The sequence below is a fragment of the Schistocerca americana genome, chromosome 4, assembly GCF_021461395.2.
Source record: "Schistocerca americana isolate TAMUIC-IGC-003095 chromosome 4, iqSchAmer2.1, whole genome shotgun sequence".
Taxonomy (NCBI): domain Eukaryota; kingdom Metazoa; phylum Arthropoda; class Insecta; order Orthoptera; family Acrididae; genus Schistocerca; species Schistocerca americana.
The window spans coordinates 387,787,703-387,809,122 of NC_060122.1; the positions used below are offsets into that span (position 1 = coordinate 387,787,703).

General features: G+C 41.5%; 1 protein-coding gene across 1 annotated transcript in view; it reads right to left on the reverse strand.

The window, feature by feature from the left end:
- The window catches only part of LOC124613504 (methyl farnesoate epoxidase-like), a 217,605-nt gene that overhangs the window by 171,441 nt on the left and 24,744 nt on the right, over positions 1-21,420 (reverse strand). The window contains exon 8 of the mRNA XM_047142212.1: positions 12,725-12,937. Coding sequence (XP_046998168.1) covers positions 12,725-12,937 — 213 coding nt within the window. The remainder of the gene's footprint in view (positions 1-12,724; positions 12,938-21,420) is intronic.

Consider the following 21,420-nt stretch of genomic DNA (forward strand, 5'->3'; position numbering starts at 1 on the left):
ATGTTTCATTGTTCTTGTAATTATAAAAATCACATTGTCTTACATAAACAGTGTTAAACCTCCAGAATGAGGCAGAAGTAAAGCTGTGAGTACCGGGCGTGAGTCGTGCTTCGGTAGCTCAGATGGTAGAGCACTTGCCCGCGAAAGGCAAAGGTCCCGAGTTCGAGTCTCGGTCGGGCACACAGTTTTAAACTGCCAGGAAGTTTCAGTGTTAAACCTGTTTCTATCATTCGATGATTATGTTACTTTGAACTTGTAACCTTGATTTTACAATGTATATCCACTGATTCTTAATCAAAATATAGATCTACATTATTTACTTAAGTTTATAATTGTCTTTTGTATTATATAAAACATAGCATTCAACCACACTTAGAAAGACAACCAGTGTCTTTAACATGCATGCTGAAAAATGGGTTTCAATATGATTATTAATTTGTCCTATATACAAGTCAGTACTACTAGTAATTTTTATTTATTGACTGTGTTTCGTATTGGTTCAATGATAAATTACGTGTAATAGCGACCGGATGATGTAACTTATTGTCACTATACAGTATGGTCGTTATGAATGCTTTGCGATAAGATTACCCTTGATATTGCATCATAAATATGGAATTACGTCATTGCATCAGTTGGGTGACAAGTTCACTCACTGTAAATGATACTTACAAATGTCTTTTATATGCCCTTTGTGTAAGGGATAGTAAAATGAAGTTAAGACAAATGATAGGAAAGTAAGTAAATTTCAAAAATTATCGCTATGACTATTAATACATTTGTCGCACTGAGGGACAAGATGGTCAATGTTTTCATGGAAAACGTTTGCTGTCATCTACACACCTATAATTGTGCCCAGCATGCACATCATCATCTGAAGTAAATGGATAGTCACAGAAGTTTTTCTACTGGACTCCAGAAATATCGAAATGTCATGAGGAGAGATTGTGACTGTGCCAAGACTGTAACGGGCTTTCAAATGAAATTTTTGCAGCGTAGCTAGAAAACTTTGCAACATGTACGAACAAAGGATTCATGGTGATTGATTTGCTTCAGATGAAGAGGTACACGTCTGGGCAAAAATCATGGTTCTGTAAGCCACAGCAAACATTTTTCCAGGGATCCATTGAACACCTCGTGGCACAGCAGGAAAACTGTAATAACCTTCGGATATTTTACTCTAGTGATTTTAGGTTGTATGTCTATAATGGCTTTTACCTGTAAGTTCTCAGCAGTTTAAGCATCTTGTTATGTACTGGATTTTTCCTGCTTGTTATTTATGACATAGCCAAATTATGTGTATTTTACATATCACTATGTAACTGTTGTAGCTGGTATGCTGAGAAGACATTTTAGATCAGTACGCACTTTTTACGCATGTGATCTACTTCTTCATAAAAACTGACTAGGATTTAATGTTTGCAGTGTAATTCTTACTTTGTCATCTGAATAGCTGTAGAATCTGTTCTTACTACTGTAGGATCAACGTAAGACAAGTTGTGGTGACAATTTATGTACACAATACTCTTAGGTCATAAATCAAAGATGTAACTGAGTACTGTTGCAATGGTTTTGTTTTATATAGAAATTTTGGATATGGGACAGAGAGGTTAAGCTTCGATAGGTAATAGTGGGCGCGGAGGGGGGGGGGCGTAGGGGTGGCTTCTTAACTTTTGCATTGCTAATCACTTTTCAAGAAATATGAGATCAGTTACGATCTTAAATACGAGCTTAACTGTTTCCCTCATCATGAGCTCAGCTTCATATTCCCTCCCAGACAAAATACCGCTAAATACATGTAATATTACCGGAGAAAAAAACATTAACGACTTTTACCTGTCGACACCTCTCTGCAGTACGATCTGAATAGTTTGACATATTCTCTGTAGACATTATGTGCTCTGCTTTTCTGTAATATTTTAGTTTATTTTTGTGTATTGTTATTGACACTGCACATTTCATTTAGTAACCATTTGGTATTTTTCTTTCCGCATTTCATTTGTGATTTTTGTGTTATTTTGTCTTTCAAATTTTTTTTCCTTTGCTACAATAATGGTCAAACTGCGTACGACCACTAACAGTAAATCGCTATGTTCTAGTGCTACAAGAACTGTTTCTGAGCAAAATTCAGGTACTGACAGTAATTTAATTTCCAAAATTTCTACTTGCAATTTAGTCACGAACATTAGTGCAATAATGCAGCAAGCGCCTGCATCCACTCCCCTCCCCCCCACCCCCCACCCCCCCCCCCCCCCCAAAAAAAAAAAAGTTAATTTTCAGTACAGTTATGCAACCGATTACTGATTACAACATTTTTGTCAATGCCGACATTAAGTTGTCTCAGGACAGCTCAAACAGATTTTAGACAAAAAATAAATAAAAATAAAAAAGAAACCAAGAAGGATGTGACAAACGACTCAAACACACTTTTATATGGGTTTGCACACTGTTAATGTGCAAATCGAAGAGAGAGCAAATGACCAGTCAGATTGAAAATATCAAGTCACAGAACGACAGACGGTAGTTGGCGAAAAATCACAAAACATTACAGACGTTCACGAAGAGGCCAAAACTTTATTGATTACCATGATGAATAAGAAAGTTCGAAACGTTTTGATCACTTAGGTCCACCTAAAGACGCAACTGCAGTCCCAACAGATCAAGCACATTCAAGCCGACGTGCATATGTTAAAGAGCAATTTCTCACAGCACAATCTGAAATTGAGGACGTAGCCAATAACGTTGCACAAATTGATATACATACTAAAGTCAATTCCAACTCAACAGAACCGGCAAATTTTGGAGAATTTGGTGGATTAAAAATGTGCAAAACCTGACGAAAATCAATCAACTGAGAACGACAGACTTAAGCAGAAGATATGCAACATAAATTCTGAGATTGCAAACATTAACAGGATGCTTGCTTCTAATTTTTTGTACAACCATTTTCCAAACTTGTTCGACGATATACACGCCTCACAGCAACATCAAAAATTAGGCCCATCAAACGTGAGAGTGGCTTTTAACATCAGCTACTCTCAACTTGATTTCAACAGACCAGTATATGGTAATTGACCGAAACGTGACGGCTTTGGCTCCAAACTCTTCATCTCAATTCCTAAGTTCAAAGTTTTACGGAATAGTGCAAATGATTTACACCCATACGATTAGATGCGTCAATTTACTTATTCCTTACCATCTCAACGGCTGGTAAGTTGATAAGTGGAATTAATATGTAGCCATTTACGAGGCGAACTAGACATTAAAATGCCACCAATTGCACGACAGGCTGGAAGAATTTCGAAACGATTTTCTAGATACATATTGGTCACACAACACAACTTAAGGTCAAGCATAAGCTTCATAGTTTACCACATTTCTATGGGTCACAATTTGCTACCATTACACATTTTTTCAATACGTGGTACAGTAAAACCAAAGCTTAACGGATTCGTGCAGTCCATCCGAGCTTATACAATTTTGTATTTCAAAACTGCCGAAATCTTTACGCACTCCTTTACCTACTTATCACCAAAAATGTAAAAAATGCTTTTCAGGATGTCTTACAGCTTCTCGAACTTAATGATTTGCATGATTCACAGTGAATAAATTTTTCTTCATGTAATTATCAAAACTGACTTCATAGCCGTAACTGGAGACAGCAAAATTCTGTTTACAATTCTGATCATCGCCATGTTAACAATGGCATAATTACAATCATCAGAATCTCTGTGATGACCAGTTTTCAGGTAACATGGGCCAAGACTGGAATCATGAGAACTATCAGGATCAGCAGGCTCCCCAGCGATCTTTTTCACAGCAGAATAGTTTTTGCAACAATTTTAGGAACAGAAACAGCAACTGGCCAAGTAACATACAACAACCGTAACATCGCGAATAGTACAACAGACAGCAAAATTGTAATCACCAAAACAGGGGTAGTTTAACTGTAGGAAAAATTATGACGGATGATAATTATGGCAATCACCATAATTTCGCCTTAAATGAACGATCTCGTTTCCATCCACCACAACAATATTCCAACTGTTCTGAACCACAAGCTTTTCACTGAATTCTCTTTTTTCCCTTGGTGATTACCAACACTTGTTTTTCTATTTCTTCTGATGTTTAGTACTTGTTTAGGTTCGCAGTTTTCCTAGCAGAATGTCTTTAACCATTTTGCATTTTTTTCTGTGATATCTTTAAGTATCATCAATACATTTATAACACAATGTCATTTTAAGTATGTTTTCTATAAAACGACCAACTATGCTTTTGTACTGTTTCTTGCACTTATATGATACCACTTTACTGTTGCAGGTTACCATACGTTATTAATAAGACACTGAATTTAGTTTTTCCTGTGCACAATATAATTCAGTGTCAACGGATAAGAGAGATGTACAAGGATGTATGAAAATCAATAATTACCGGTACCGTTGTGGACCATAAAGAAGAAAGGAATAACTGCAGGCAGTTTTTGACTACGTTGGTGATGAGTTACAGTGGTTTTAGCCCTTTTGTGTTGAACTGTTATGAAATATGAAGAGAAGTCTATATTTTCTGGTGATTAATTGCACTAGGATGGTGACATTTGATTACTTGCAATACATAATAGTTGACTATGGATGACGGAGTTTTCGTCCGATAATGGCTCATATGTGCTCGATTGGAGACAGGTCTGGTGATCGAGCACGCCAAAGCAACTTGTGGACACACTGTAGAGCATTTTGGGTACAAGAGTGGCGTGTGGGCAAGCGTTATCCTGTTGGCAAAATGTCCGCTGGAATGATGTTCCTGAATAGCAGCACAACAGGTCGAATCGCCCGAGTGACAAATTTGCAGTCAGGGTTCGTTGGATAAGTACGAGAGTGCTCCAGCTGTCACACGAAACCGCATCCAGACCTGAACTTCAGGTGTAAGTCTAATGTGTTCAGCACGCAGACAGAGTCCAAGCTATAGAGCGTCTGGCTTGAAGCTGTCTTTGAAGTAAACTATTTTTTATACATTTCAGTGGGTCACTATGGTGTAAACTGCTGCTCAAATTGCTGCTTCAGATATAGTACTAAGCGCCAGAGCCATACGCCTAACACGCTAGTCTTCGCTGACCGTAGGTGCGTCCGTCCAGATGCCGGTCTTCTTGCGACCGTACAGTCTCGTGACCACAGCCGTCAGCAATCCTGTGCAGTGGCTACATTTCTGCCAAGTCTTTCTGTAATACTGCAGAAGGAACATCGAGCTAGTTGTAGCCCTATTTCACGATCCAGTTCGAACTCAATGAGGTGGTGTTAATAGTGTATCTGTCGCCTTAAAGACATTCTTGACTAACAGCAACTCACCACGTCCAGTTCCTAAGGTAGCTAACGCTCACGACCGTTACAGCGTGTCCTGTGAGTAAACCTGATTTGCGTCCTCTTAGTGGGGCTACTAGCGCCACTCTTGTGCGACTGGCGCTAAATGTGTAGAGACATTTTTCAGGTGTAGAAACACGACTAGCAACTCAACCTTCGCATACGTCTCACAAATCTATTTTTTTTTTCGTCAGTGCAGGCATATATTTTCCCTGGGGAGAATTTTTACCCACTAAATTCATCAATGAGTGCGTTCACCAGGCAACGAAATAACGCCAGTGGGCCGTCACTGCCATAGTGTCGGCTCCCACACAATACACCACCTTGAGATGGGATAAAGTATGCCACCACGAGCCGTTACCGGGAACACCTCACCTCAGGCTTCCAGTGATTTTTTGGCTAGCTAATTGGAAGAATGAATTTCAGTGTTGTTGATTATTCCAGTTAAACCGAGATTCAGAAGTATCCACTGTGTGCTTCAGATCACTTGCATTCTGAAGATCATACTTTTCATGGCAAGAATCTACTTTTAATATTAACTACTAGCGGTCTCAGGGTGAAATGGTTCCCTATTGGCTGTGCGGTATCACAATGTTTCAGTCCTGATGGTAAAAGCTGTACTGTGACTACCGCTTTTAGGAAGACGCTTGGTTGATTCAGACATTTGTCAGATAGCTACCAGGCTCTTGGCTCGGACTCTTCTAGCGATCTCTACTCGCAGCGTCACAAAATGGCTGTCGCACACAATCTGCAACTACACCCGCTGCGACAAATAAATCGTTAAATTAAAACTGTTTCCCCGTCATTGAAACTTCTTGTGTGGTCGATCTTTTGCTTCGAGCAAGAAGTAAACGTTGCAAACATGTTTACTGGGTTCATCCAATAACAAATCATTGCCAATTGCTGCTCAGATTGCTGCTTCAGATACAGTAATACGCGCCAGAGCCATACGCCGAACACGATAGTGTTATGTCAGTATTTATGGGAGCAATCTGAGAAAAAACTTATCAAAAAAAACTTCTCAGCTTATGCTCTATTACATGAATGCCAAACAGCAGTCTTGACGAATTGGTGGGAAATAATAGGTCCGTGAATAATATATTACACGATGTAGAGAAAGTAAATACCACCAAAGAATGTTTGTTAGGGACTAAGTGAAGAATAGTATGATAAACTATTCTTTTTTCATGCATCGACCTAACTTCTTGTGATACATAGTAAGTAAAGATATTAGCAACCTATTTAATGTAGTAATATACAATATTACTGATTCGCATTAATGTTTAATTATATTACTGGTTTGTCAGATCGAACATATCACTCCCACTTGCGGAAGACTGTGACAAAGCTGACCGGAAATTCACTGTAAAATTTCTGGAACGATCCATACCCTGCGAATGCAGATTTAGAATATAACTTTGATCATGCGTGTAGTAATTTTGACCAGGAGCTAGTTCATAATGACGAGATGGTTCTGGATGAACTGGTTGCGAATCGAAATATCTTGCGCTCTGCATGATGTTTAAAATCACAATTTTTGCGTAATGTTTTGGCTATGCATTTAGTTCTCCTAACATTGGAACCAACATTAGTGCAAAATTTATATCTTCATTGTGGGTTTTCACAGTGTATGATGAAAGGATGAGGTGCGGCCCCCCTACTACGTACCCTCCGACTCAACATTGCAATATTGCAAAGTTTTGGCTGATTTCGTTGTCTAGGGGCTGGGATACATAGTTGCCACATTACAAGGCAAATACTGCTGAGTCTACAGTATACAATATGAACAGACACATGAATGGAATGGTTGAAGGTTCTGATCACTCAGAAACTGCGAATTTTGAACGTAATATAGACATTGTAACAGTATCAGACGCCAGGTGTGGCGTAAGACACCAAATGTAGTGGATGGGTTCCAGGAGGTGCCATATTAAAACTCTGCAAGAACTTTCCAAACGATTTATTCGTTTCCACTACAGTGCTTCAATCACCTCGGTGCACAGCACAGGCCCTGCAATGCTGATGCCGCTGCCCCAGTGACCCGTGCGAAGCAACGCTGTGTCGTGCCGGCCTTTTTCACCAGCTGCCGTTCAGATTACGTCAGGGTGGCTGCGCCAGCAGCTGACTCAGTGACCACTGTTCTCGTCTCCGCGGTGCTCCGCTGGGAGCCGTAGTCTGGCCCCATTGCTTTTTCCTTGGCTGGTGTAGCTGGGAATGCGGCGACAATGACCGCCCGCAATCCGAACCTGTGGCCTCGTCTCTAGAGTCTCCGGCGTGTGTCGGGAGCCGAGATGACTGCCCGCAGTAGCGAGCTGAAGAGTGGCCCGCTCTGGCTGGCTGCAGACCCCGCGTCGGCCTCAGACGGTCGAACCAACTACCCTCCGTCGAGTGGGACGTTGTCGCCCAATCTGTTGCTGCATGTATCCCGGTGGAGTGACACGGCTCACCGTCCAGGAGAGCTGCCACACTTTAATGATTCTCGTTAGATAACAACGCCTCTTTATACTGGGCTGCGCGCCTCTGGTTCGCTAACGCATCGCTTCGCGTCACATACGCACCACACCCTCGTTGCGCCAGTGGGCCTCTTCTGTTTATACCTTGCGCCATGCGAACCGCTGCGTTTACTCTTTTCAGCGGTTCGACGGCCCTGTGGCCTCCATTCCACTTCGCAACGGCGGGTCAGCGTAACTTACTGCAATCCAACCCGCACTTTGCTGTAAGTTGTGCTCAGAATATCGCACAAAACTAACTTCCCCTATCCTAAACGGTGGTGCCGCTACTACATTTATAAGTGAAAGAATGCAATTTAATAGAATCTGCATGTTCTATCCTAACGACTCTAAATGAATACAACATTGGTAGTACTTTTGACAATGCGGTGTATTTCTGGCAACCACTTATTGGTGTTAATGGTCCTGCAATTAAATAAAATATAAGTTAACAGGGAAAAAAAGGATTCCTACTGCACATAATTAGTTATGAACGACAACGTAGCTCACGAAATATTCACTTCTAAACACACACTACGTGTTCACTGTAGAAGCCACAGAAATCTCACGAGTGCACAGGTCGGCACTCTTAAGTATTTCTATCTCTCGCGAACACGCGCAAACCGCTCCACATTCTCCGATTCTCTCCCAAGACCGTGCTTCCCTCGCGCCGTACCGTCCCGGCACTTCCCGTGTCCTGTGCCGTACTCTCCCTCCACTCACTTCGGTAGTTTTGCCTTCCTTAGTAACGAGCGCTGTGATTGGCTAGAGCGCTCCCTCCATGTCTCCAAGCAAATTTACACTCACAAACGTATTGAAACACATTCGAAATAACGGATTTACATTTAAATAACTTGAAATTAAATAAATATTTCTACGGTTGGACCATAAACACGCTCTAACACACATAATTAAATACATAAATCAAACATATATGCAAGGAATAGAAATAGAAGGTAGACCGTAGCCTAATGCCTCTGTGCTTTCTAAAACACAGTAAATATGTAACCACTTTCTTCATGAATAGTATATCTCGGATATAAACAAAGACGAATAAATGTATTTATAAGCGTGCTGCTAACATTGTTTCGTGTCACTGGAGTACCTACGGGCTGACGCCATCTGTAGTAATCAGCCACTTTGACCTCCAATAACTCACGTACTATTCAAGTTACATGCCTGTAATTTATATTAATTTAGGTTTACACGTCGATCGAGGAAATCTGAAGAACCGTTTAGATTTTGGAAATTCGTTGCTAGGTTTTACTTCTATAATTTACCGTCAGATACTAGCCTATATACTAATATATTGAAAATTGATTACACCATCAGAATCGTCAAGCAAATAATAGTAATGTACATGTTTCTTTTTACGGTATCACGAGTCATCTGGCTACTATTAATTTCTATACAAACTCTGAAATATCTGCCATTAAGGTTTCACAAAGTCCGCCATCTTTGGCACTCTTGGCATAGAAATCTCCGACACAAAGCACCGTCCTCATCACCAAGAAATTCCCAGCCACGCCACGCTTGGACCCCGGCTAACGTTCGGCACCACGTGGTCCAGCGACTGTGCGGCATCACGCGGTCGTTAACGAGCCACGGGTTTGACGAGCGTCGTGTGCGGCCTCACCAACTCCGAACAGAGTATTTCCAGGGCGCCACAACTCGCCCCTTACCTCGTATCACTGACTTCGTAGCTCTGTTTCGCTTTTAATATGTCCAATAATGATGCTTCATATGACGTTACAGTATTATGCTTTTTTTCTTTTTGCTGGGCAGTAAAGATGTGGTCTGTTGGTCAACAGAACTGGTATTGGCATATTGATCATGATGGGTGTATTTACCTCAATAAGCCCTTGTTCTTGATTTTCATTGCGGGAAACGCTGCTGCTACTTTCTATACACTTTAGAACTGGCACCAAAATAACTGAATTGAAATCCTTTCTTCGGTTTTTTCTCTCTTTTTCCCTGATACTGTTTTCTGTTGACTCTTAGAAAGCAGTTCTTTAAATTTGTCCACTTTTTCCGACCCTCTGTTCTTGAACCAATAGTAAAATATTAATTGTAATTATTATGTCTATGAAAAACTTAATATTTTAACTATTCGATTTTGTAAGCTGATTTGCGGCTTTATTTCCAGGTACCTTGCAAAAAAAAAAAGTTTTAATGTAATGCCCTTTTAGTAGCTTTTGGGTGCCAATACTACTGGAAGCCTTGCAACATACTTGTGTACAATTTTGGAAACGTGTACAATCACTTCATACATCTGCCAAAATCGGAGAGGGTTGGGGGGCTATTGCGACATTATTTTATCGAAGGATCAATTTGCTTAACTGCGTTGGTGCAATTTACGGCAAACGCATCAGACTGCAGAAGCCTTTTATCTCTCGACCTCTGTTTTTCCAGTTATTTGTATTTTCAATTGTATTGCTTGCTATAGCTGACACTGACTACTGCTTCACAGGAACTGTTGAAGGGTCTTAGGTGATACAAACATCCCGAAGACTTCAGCACTTGGTGATAAGTGAAATGCGGCTAACGTAAATATCCCTCGAGCAAAATCTATGCTTGATGATGAAACTGGGAAGCCAATACCTTTTGTCATCGTTGGTGATGAAGCACTTTCTCAGTTAAAACATAATGAGCCCCTGATCTAGAAAGAACTTGTCCACGAAACAAAGTGTGCAATTACAGAATAAGCCGTGGTCGAAGGTTGTTTGAATGCCCCTTTTGGCATTTGGACAATGGTGCATCTGATGCCGTCCCTCGGATGTACAAAGTTAGCAGACGAAATTGTAAAATCATGTTTATTGCACAACAGTCAGGAGGAAAGATGGAGTACGCGTTGGAAATTAATGCTTTGGATGTCTATAGTTTAACAGGAATTAACACTTCATATTCTCCCTAATTTTGCTGTTCCTGAAGTTGTATCTCTCAGCAGATTTCATATTTTTATACACAAAAATTAACGCAGAATTGCCCGAGATATAAATAAATCCTGGTCAGCGTAGTAATGATCAAGTCTGCATAAAATCGAAACACAAGCCTAGCACACTATTGTCTTTCTAGCGATGTTCTTTGTTTTTTCCATTGCAGAATACAATTTTTTGCTACGACAGTGATAAACCATTGATTGAGCAATAGCCGCGCGTTTATCAGCTTCACTAAAAAAGGAACTTTTTCACTTTCAACTCTTCACATGTTAACTAAGTAACCACCTGAGAATAGCGAAAGTTAAGACTGATGTTCTCTCTGAAGTACTTAGCATAACATTTATAGCTAAGTCCTGATTCAGGACGTTTCTCCGGTAACATATAATGCCAATCTGTAGCGAGAAAGATGTACTGATGTACTGGAAAGGAGTCTGTGGTCATGTACTGGTTTCCACCGTTCTGGGGAAAGCGCTTTTATTTTTCTAAACGTCTCGTATCTTGAGATTTACCTTTAAGAAAAAGGCTCTGTAACCTTCGTACTCTTTTTCCCATTTATTTGCAGTAAGTGAGGAAAGCTTTTCTGCAGACTTCAATACGTCTAGCATTAACTGTCACAAGAAAACGTAACCGGTACAGTTGTTTTACGATGAGATTGTGTCCTGGTGATATTAATCTAATTACACATTTACATTTAACAAGACTAGAAAAGATGTCTTTTCGTCGTCTGTATTGTAATTTTACAATTTTGTGAGCGTACTAAGTTGTTCCTTCTCTGAAATCCTGTTAAAGCATCATCTTCGGCTCCCAAAAGAAATTAGGACAAACGTTAGTGTGATTGTATGAATAATAAACTCACATTTTCTTAAGTTCTATTGTAACATACCCGCGAAGCTCCCGGGTTGCTTGATGCTTGTTGCATTTCTAGAATAATTACACGTTTGAAAACATTACATTTATTTTCATTACTACTCCTCTACCCTCTTGCTTTTTCGGCATCTGAAGCTTGTAGTAGAAATCCCCTCCATTTTGACGAACTGTAGGTACAGGAACTACTACTAGGAGCGTTTATTATAGAAAAGGCTTTATTACACGAATCAAGACCTTAAAGTGAAGCCTGGAACGATTTTGGCACTGACTCCATTATGATGGGTGGAATGAAGTCTATTCTATACAAAAATATGCTATTTCTTTGTACTTGTAGCAAGCATTACAGATACTTTAACAATGCGCTATAGTCCAGACGTCACCGTATTTTTTTTATGGGATGCTAAGACCATCTTAATAGGCTTAAGCTCCAATTTGTTCAGTGCGTAACGTGACATTTCTGTTACACCGTACAATTTCACCTGAGTAATGACATGTTTTAATTTTTGCTGTAAGATTTTTATCTTAAGATTTTAACTTAATAGGTATGACGATAGAACTTAGTACCCAAATTTGTGTGCAACTTTCGTAATTGCTTCCAAATAATTTTATTTGGTAAAAAATTTCGTAATACAGATTTGTAAATTTTGCCAAACACTTCACGAACTTGCGACACCCGAGTTTCTGAATGTTTTCGAAACATTAAAAGCAACTTATTTTATGTATCAAATAGATGTTATGGATTATGTATCACTTGTTTACAGGGCATGAATGAAAAGCCTTAAACTTAGAAATAAAGTCAATAACACTGAGTTAACTGTATGAGCTATGTAAAAATGCTTACATAAAAATTGAGATTAAGCCTTTACGCTTTTAGCGTACCACAAAAAAATGATTATCTTATACCAATATTTTTTTACAATTTTCAGCTTTAAACGTTAGATCAATTTGAAATACTGATAGCTGCAGTTTTACACAATGAAACTTCCATAGCTGAAGTATTTCATCGTTATCAATTACTCAGTAACTGCATTTAATGATACAGGTTCTTGACTTAACTCATTCAAGCTAACGTAGGTACCAGTAACTAAGCCTAGAAGACCAATAATGACTATAATCACGTGCAAGCCCATTCGCGACCATACCGTCGGTTCTCTTATGTTCTGAGATATTTCCTCCCAGTATGTGATGGCATGAATAATCGTTGGGAGTATAAGCCCGAGCATTGACAGGCACACTGCGCCAACCAGTGAAATTGCTGGACCCAGTCTCGGTACTATAAGTGGCAAACAGACTGAAACAAAAATGCGAATATTAGGTTTTCAATTCAGTTCCACCCAGTAACTGGGTATTAATATTTGGGAAACTATTCTTCCTAAATGCGAACAGGAATATTACAGAGACAGATCACTATAAAATATCGTTTGACAATTCCATCTCGAATAGCTAACTATTTTGTCATTACATTGAAGAAAACTGAAGCACAATTGAAACTTTAGTTACCGTCTCCAGAGTATAGGGTAAGAGTGAGTGGTTGTTGGAGTTAGAGAGACCCAACTGTGAAGTCATCAGTTTTTTCATCCTTTATGTATCGAACCAGCATTAATCCTCGGAAGGAGGATACAAAAGGCAAATCCTGAGAAGCCTAACTGTAAGCAAGATACAATAAGGCAGAGATAAAAATCTAGGAGAAGTAGTTGGGGAGTGAGAAGAGTAAGGTGGGAGAGCCTCTATACCCAGAAGACATTTGGAAGTACCCAGAGCATGGTATGAAGGGAGAGACGCACCCTCTGCCACACAGCAGCGCCACCTCACAGTCTATTACCCAAAGGGAATGAGCAGCACAGAAAAGATGAAAGTTTAGGAACGATAAAACATTAAAAACTGCTAATACAAAACAAGGGAAATAAAAATGCAGGAAGGGTGGAGGCCAGGCCTGACCTCCAAGCAGAGGCCGCCATAGGACTCCTGGGCCAGAGCAAGCAAGTGTTGCCCCTCCAACCCCTAAGGGGGTCAATGAAGCCAAAGTGCTGTATCTTACAGATACCAGAAACCACCTTCACAGACCGAACGTAAACCCAGGTCAGCCACTTCTGCATCTTCCAGTAGCACCAGATGTAGCGTGTAAGGAAGGTTGAGAGATCGCCGAAAAGCAGCCAAATTTGGGCAGCCTAGTAGGATGCGGGCCACTGTCAGGCAGGAAACACACCTGCAGTAAGGTAGAAGCGCGAAGGGAAGACTGCCACATGATAATGGTGTCTTTTTTTGCCCTCTGTTGGGTCCAGAACGAACTGTTTTGAGTTCCAGACATCCAACAAACTGAGTAGAGTCGACGAAATGTCGATTTCTGGGTGCCTTCCATTTCTGGAATTGGCATCCTGGTATCTAACTTTGCCAAACGGTCTCCTTGTTCATTCCTGTTGCAAATTGGACCCCACAGTGGTGAATATGGTCCAGTGATCACTATGTTGAGGGCGATTCCGAATCCATAATCAAGAAGGCACAGGTTCTGGCTTCATAAAGCGGTAGAAGGGTGTTATTGAGGCAACGAAGAGTGTTAATGCAACCAGCACCTTTGCTTAAGATGGTGAAGAAGGGGAAGCCACGTCAGCCAGTTATCAAAGACCAGATCCAAAAATCGTTAAGTCTCCATCACATTGAGCAATTTGCAGTCCAGGTAAAGTTCTGGTTATGGATGGACAGTATGATGGTGACAAGGGTATGACCCGAATCTTTGCGGTGGAACACTGAAACCCACGGATGAGCATCCCTGAGTGGCTTTGAAATGGCACTCTGCAGCCTGCTTCCAGTAACACCTACACTAAAGCAGCGATAATAAAAGCAAAACTCGTCAACATACAAGGAAGGTGTGTTACTGAGGACCTCACAGCAGCTGCAAGACCGTTGATGGCCATTAAAAAGAGAGGGAGACCTAATACAGAGCCCTATTGCACCCAATTCTCTTGGCTATGAGGGTGTTACTGTAGGAAGCACCACTCTAACCACGTAAGCACTGTGCGACAGGACGTTTTACACAAAAATTGGAAGCAGTGAAAGGTCTGTTGTATTCCTTTCATGTTAATTTCTGAAATCTGTTTTCATTTACGGCATAAATTCCTCTTCTAAATTTACTGTGGCGTTTCTATCTGGGAGGAGACTGAGCAGTGAAACGTGTTACTTTTACACATGAACAAGAACGATCTGTCACAATACTACACTTTAAAACACAGCTTATATGTAATTCATGTCACACAGTCTCATACGGAACCTACATCCGCTTTCTTTTGTATGCTGTATATGATAAGATACTGTCATCCCCCTTCCCTTCCGTGTGAGAGGATGAATGAGCAAATTTATTTCTAGTTGCATGCTTGAGGGTAGCAGACAAGCCTGTCTGCTAGGTAATAGTAGGACCAACGTCGGAACAGGTAGCTACGCTTTCTAAAAGCAGAGAGGTTTCTATTCTTAGTATGGTCCTGTCCATCCCTTGTCATGTTGGTATAGGAAGCTGCCTCTCTGGTCACTTCTGTTTGTATTTGTGAGCCACCCTCAGGAAGGGACCACGTCAGTCTGTCCGCGGCGAGCGTCTGAAGTGGCAAGATCTCCGGCTAAGCGCGTGTCTTAAGTCCGTAGGACAAGGGATTTCTTAAGATCAGCCTAACTGAAAATTTGATCACCTTTATTTCAGGTTTAGTTCTAAAATATCTAATGTTATCTTAAACTGTAACGCAGTTTAATTCGAGTGTGAAGTTCAGAATATATTCCGGTAGTTGCTTTGTCACTACTTTGTGAGTAAAGTGGAACCACGTGTTGATCAGTAACTCTAAGTTCATTAATCTTAAATGCGAATGTGCGTGAGATTATAACTTCTCGTCTTGATAATATTTTTCAATATAGCAACTTTTCTTTATGTTCAACCCACGTGGGGTGTACTTTGTGATACCAGTACCACATGCTTATACAATTGTTTGACCCATCAGTTTAATAGTAAGACGAGAGTAACCAGTTCGAGGTTTCTTCTTTTGTAAATTGCTTTTCGATCTAACTTATTTTAATGATCAAAATTATTGTGGAGTTACACTCTTTGTGTAAACCAAGTTGACCACGTGATGCATGTGGTGTAATCATCAAAGTAGCCCTAAGCTATTCTTTTCGGGAAGATTTCACAGAGTTAGTATGAATTTAGTATACCAGTGTGTGGTAATTACATGACGGACAGGATTGTGCTACGAACGTAACTTCTTTGGGTGAAAATTGAATCGGTTGGTTGTGGTTAATTTCCTCTTGCATATGTTTCAACGTTCTTCATGTGTTATTTTATGAATGCAGTGTTGTATGCAGTCTCCCAATCTTGGCTCCATATTTGATGTGTTCCGTAAGATTACAATCTCACATTTTCACAATCCTAAATAAGGCACCAGTTTAGTTATGAATCAAGTTTAAGATGCTGAAATTTCAATGATTAATGTTAAAATAAATTTCCAAATATAAACTGATTTATTTCTTTTTATTTAAATTCTCTTATATATATATATATATATATATATCACCGGTTGTCGTATGACTATTAAAAGATTATAATTAATGTTAGTCTGGTTGGGAATTTGGTAAGCTAGATTGGATACCTGGTGAAACAGTTGCGCAATAATGCAAGGTTAACTTCACCAGACAGCTCACAGCTTTTAACCCGCTTTTATTGACCATCAGAACCGTAATCAGAACAAATTAAAGCAATAACATTACAGCAGGTCCTCTAAAGCCGAGTCATGTAAGGTAGCTAAGCTTTTTGTAGGTTGAACACAGCAACATGGTATTTAAGTCTATAAAAAGCTGTCTCGACTTCAGACAAATCAAATTATAAGACGTGGAACAGCATTGGTGGAAACCGCCCTGGGACAAAGCTAGGTCTTGAGGCTCAAGAAGCCAAAACTGGCGTCGGCTCACCATACGTTCAAGTAACTTACAGATAACATTCGTAAAACTAATTGGGCGATAGCCGCCCATCTCTAGGGGATGCTTACCCAGTTTCAATACCAGGACGATGGTGTTTTCTCGCCACTGAAATGGGAACTCATTCTCTCCAGATACAATTGAAGATGGTAAGGAGATAACGCTGACAGTCCGTTAATGGACATGGTGTGGCCCTGGGGCTGCATCATAACAAAAGGCTAGGGCACTGAAGAATTCTTATTCGCTGAATGGAGCTAATAGAACTCCAGGTAGCATGTAGTGAAAGGTAAGTGCAATCGCTACATCCTCTGTTCAAGGACACAAGAGGAAGGTAGATAGTTCTCAGACACAGATACCTGAGCGTAATATAGAGCAGAATGTTTGGGTACAGCATCTAGGTCAGTGAAAATAGCACCATTCAACGAAATATAGCTGCAGATGACTGGTATCCATAAAGGTCTGATCATTCAGACCTGCAATGGATGTTACATGACCCAAAGGCTGAAAAGTCCCATTCCCAACGTTCTTGCTTCCATTGTTTTATTCATTGGCGGACCTGGGCCTGTGGCTACTTAAAGGCAATTAGGCGCCCATTCAATGGATGACACTTAGGGCGTTTGAGAGCCTGCCTACAATCCCTAATGGCCTCTGCAAATTCTGAAGTCTACCAAGGTACTACCGTCTCTTCCTATGAGGTGATCGTAATAGGGGATAGCTAAGCCGACTGCTGATAGAATGGCTGCTCTTGCATTCTGGGCAGCCTCAGTAATGCTTCCATTCAGCGGAGAACTCAGAACGACATTGGAGTTTAAAGCATCGCAGTCGGCATTTTGAAGAGCCTATGTAGATGGGGATCTAGGGAGTGATGCTGAGGGAGGGACAGGACAATTGGGAACTGGTCGTAACCAACAGGTCTTATGGACGCTCCAGTGGATGGATGGGAGAGGACCAGAGTTGCAAATAGAAGGATCAATGGCCGAGTAAGTTACATGTGCCACACTGCAGTGTGTGGAGGCACCAGTGTTCAAGAGACAGAGGTCGAGCTCTGCGAGCAAGTTTTTGATGTCTACCGCAGCCAGTGATTGTGTTTACACCCCACAAGGGGTTATGGGCTTTGAAGTAGCCCAAGACTAGCAGAAGTTGGGATGGGCGCTTTGGGGAGCTGAGGAAGCAATGAAGACTATGTTCTGCGATGCTCCACCATTAAACCTTACAGATGATAAAGTCCTGAAATACCCTTACCCAAACAGCCACAGCCTCTGAAGTTGTATTAAGGGGCGAGTTCGCTATATATGCAGAATTTAGTATGTATGTGAAAACTCCACCTGATACTATAAAATAAAAACCCAACACGTTACCATCATCAGCAGTATTCTTAAAATATCCTCAGTAACCATAAAGGGCATTGGTCTATGTTGCTAGAAACAAAGTTTCCTGAAGGGAAATGCAAAAAGGAGGCGGAGCAGCTTAAATGTCATAGCTCAGCCAGGTGATGGAAAAACCGCTTCAGTTCCATACAGAAACGTGCTGTCTGTATATCTTGAGGGCGTGAAGATTCCAAGGAGGCTAGTTATGTCCCAGGGTCACCTGCTGTCACTGGTTGAGACGGTATGTTATCAGCAGAGACAGGTTCAAGCATGTGAGCTGCGATATGGAGCCTCAGGGGCCACCTGGGTCGCTGCCATGGCCACAGAAGCAGAAAGTCTGGAGCCTTGTGGTGTAATTTATCTTGGAACGTTTCGTCTTATCTTTAGGGTGTTCTGTTGACTAGGAGGGCTTCCCCGAATTAGTTTCAGAGATTGACGATAGTGAAGCCCTATGACCAGCAGCCTGTGCAGCCACTGGCTGGTATCCAGTTGCAGACCAGGCGAAAGCTTTTAGGGGAGTGATCCGAGGGACCCTTTTTCTGGGATGGGAAGCCACATGTGGGTGATGTGTTTCCAGCTAGCAGATCGAGATCAGCGTCCCATGTGGGTGGGAAGCTATTGGTCATTGCCTCCAAAGTGGGTTTGGGGGATGTAGCAGGAGGAAAGCCAAATATCACTGGGACATGCATAGTCTAGCAGCTCTAAGCGCTCGCTGTAGGAGCTGTAACAGGCGAGAGTACTGTCTGCAAAGAGGTGGACACCGTCATAGTTGTGTGTCATTGTCATGTGTGCAGGTTGTAGACAATTTTTCTTGGTGTTTGGTATGTCAGTAACACCCGAGTCTCATATTTATCTTATACTTTTCTCTATTGAAGACATTGCAGTCTGGTGACTAGGGAGAATGGTGCTCTCGCTAACAGATGCAGACAGGGGGAAGATCACAAGAAACGTTTTCATGGAAGGGTCGTCCACAATCTCTAACCATTGGGCTGGCGTCTAACACGAAGACATGTGCTCAAATTTCACACATTTAAAGCACTGCAGGGGTGAGGGGGACAGTTTTATATCAGATCGATATTCTATCACGTTTACCTTTTAGGCAACGAATCAGTGTCAAAGACGAAGATGAAGGCCCTAGTAATAACCCTAGTGTCCTTTGGTCTCTACAGACAAGTGTACATCCCTTTGATGTTAACCAGCACATAACAAGAACGCAACGCCTATGAATGGGCAGGGATACTGTTTCAATCAAAATTGACCCACTCTTCATTTTGGAGATGACTGCAACTTCCCCAAAGTACTGTATAGTCTCTACAAAGGATGAATGTTTTGCAGCCAAAAAGGAATCCCCATCCATTCTTGTACAGACCAGGTATTTGGCAGAGTTTATCCTCTAATTGTTGTTTAGCCTGACCTTCCTCTCACAGCATAGCCAGGTGAAGACATTTTAGTGTCTTATTTGTCTGCACTGAACAAGTTCTTTCCTTATCAAAGGACTGCAGGGGCTGTATGTCCACCAGGTGAGAAAGCTTCCTCCGACTCACACCAGTCATCTGCAGTGATGTTTCCCATTCAGAACGAGGGCTCCCCATATGGGCGCCACCCAGCTACAGCAATGGCTGGGTGACCAATAATCAATTGCTCACAGTCGCAGTGCGCAAGTCATGATGTGCACATATTCCTTGGAATATACAGGGAGGTTTCACAGCTTAGGTACCAACAGTGTCATCTCTGCAATGTCTGGGGCAACAACCGTGAACGATCTTTACGATCCCCCTGGCTAGGGCGGATTTTGGGCGTACTGCCTTACTGGAAAGTAAGTGTCCGAAGATGAAAAGGCACAAAGGTGGAACAGACACCACATTCAGCAACCATCCCTGCATGATCTACACTTCTGAAAAATTTGGTAAAGTCATGCCACATCAAATACAACAATGAGGTCCATACATTTATTAATCCAAAGCTGTAGAAAGTGCTGCGAGTGAAATAAAAATAAGGTCCTAAATTGAATACCACATCCCAGCGAGATCTATGCCAGGAGGACCGTCTGATGGGAAGACAGAGGAGAAACGGGATAGTGGATGTATAGGCTTGCTGTATAGAAAGGGAATTAGTGCTTCAATGGCTGTGACCCTGTTGTAATCAAGCACATTCTCAGCAGAGTTCTGACCCCATTTGCAGGAGAGCTTGGGGAGGGAGAAAAGAGGTGGGAGTGGTATTCTTGCAAATATGTAGGGATTGTGAGCTAAGTAGTAGAAAACATTACATGTCTCAGCTACAACCTGCAAGCTACCTTAAGGTGTGTGAATGAGGGTACTTCGGATGTTCTATCTAGTCCATCTGTCCTATCCTGTTCCTTTTACGAAGGCTGCACTGAATAACCATTACAGTACACCGTTAATGAACTTTCGTGTACACGATGCGTAAGAGGATTATTGAGAACTGTCAAGTGTAACACCCCAAGAAACCCAAAAACCCAAATAAGAATGTCATGATTATTTAAAGTAGGGAACCTTGTTATCCTGACAGGTACGACAAATTTGACAATATAACACCTTAAAGTTTTGATGAACACCAGTTTCAATAATTACTGAGTATTTAATTATATAAAGGTAGAAAGAAGGGTTATTTGTAATTAGCTCAAATATCTCAGTAATAACTGTAAATCAGTACGATGAAAGTTAACTCCAACGTAATGTCTGTCAGAGATAACATTTATGAGAGAGAGAGAGAGAGAGAGAGAGAGAGAGAGAGAGAGAGAGAGAGAGAGAGAGAGAGAGAGAGAGAGAGAGAGAGAGCGCACCGTCACAAAAGGTTGGCGCCGGTGGCGACACCTACAACGTGCTGACATGAGGAAAGTTCCAACCGATTTATCATTTCCTGGTGAAACGTCGTTGTGACGCCTCGTGTAAGGACGTGAAATGCCTACCATCACGTTTCCGACTTTGATGAAGGTCGGATTGTAGACTATCGCCATTACGGTTTATCTTATCGCCACATTGCTGCTCGCGTTGGTCCAGATCCAATGACTGTCAGCAGAATATGGAATCTGAGTTCAGGAGGGTAATACGGAACGCCGTGCTGGGTTCCAGGCCTCGGATCACTACCAGTCGAGATGACAGCATCTTATCCCGCATGGCTGTAACGGATCGTGCAGTCACGTCTCGATCCCTGGGTCAACAGATGGGGACGTTTGTAAGACAACCATGTACACGAACAGTTAGACGACATTTGCAGTAGAATGCACTATCAACTCTGAGACCATGGCTGCGGTTACCCTTAACGCTGCATCACAAACCGGAGCGCCTACGATGGTGTACTCAACGACGAACCTGGGTGCACGAATGGCGAAACGTCATTTTTACGGATGAATCCTGGTTCTGTTTACGGTGAACGCACAATGGAAGCGTGTATTCGTCATCGCCATACTGGTGTATCACCCGGCGTGATGGTATGGGGT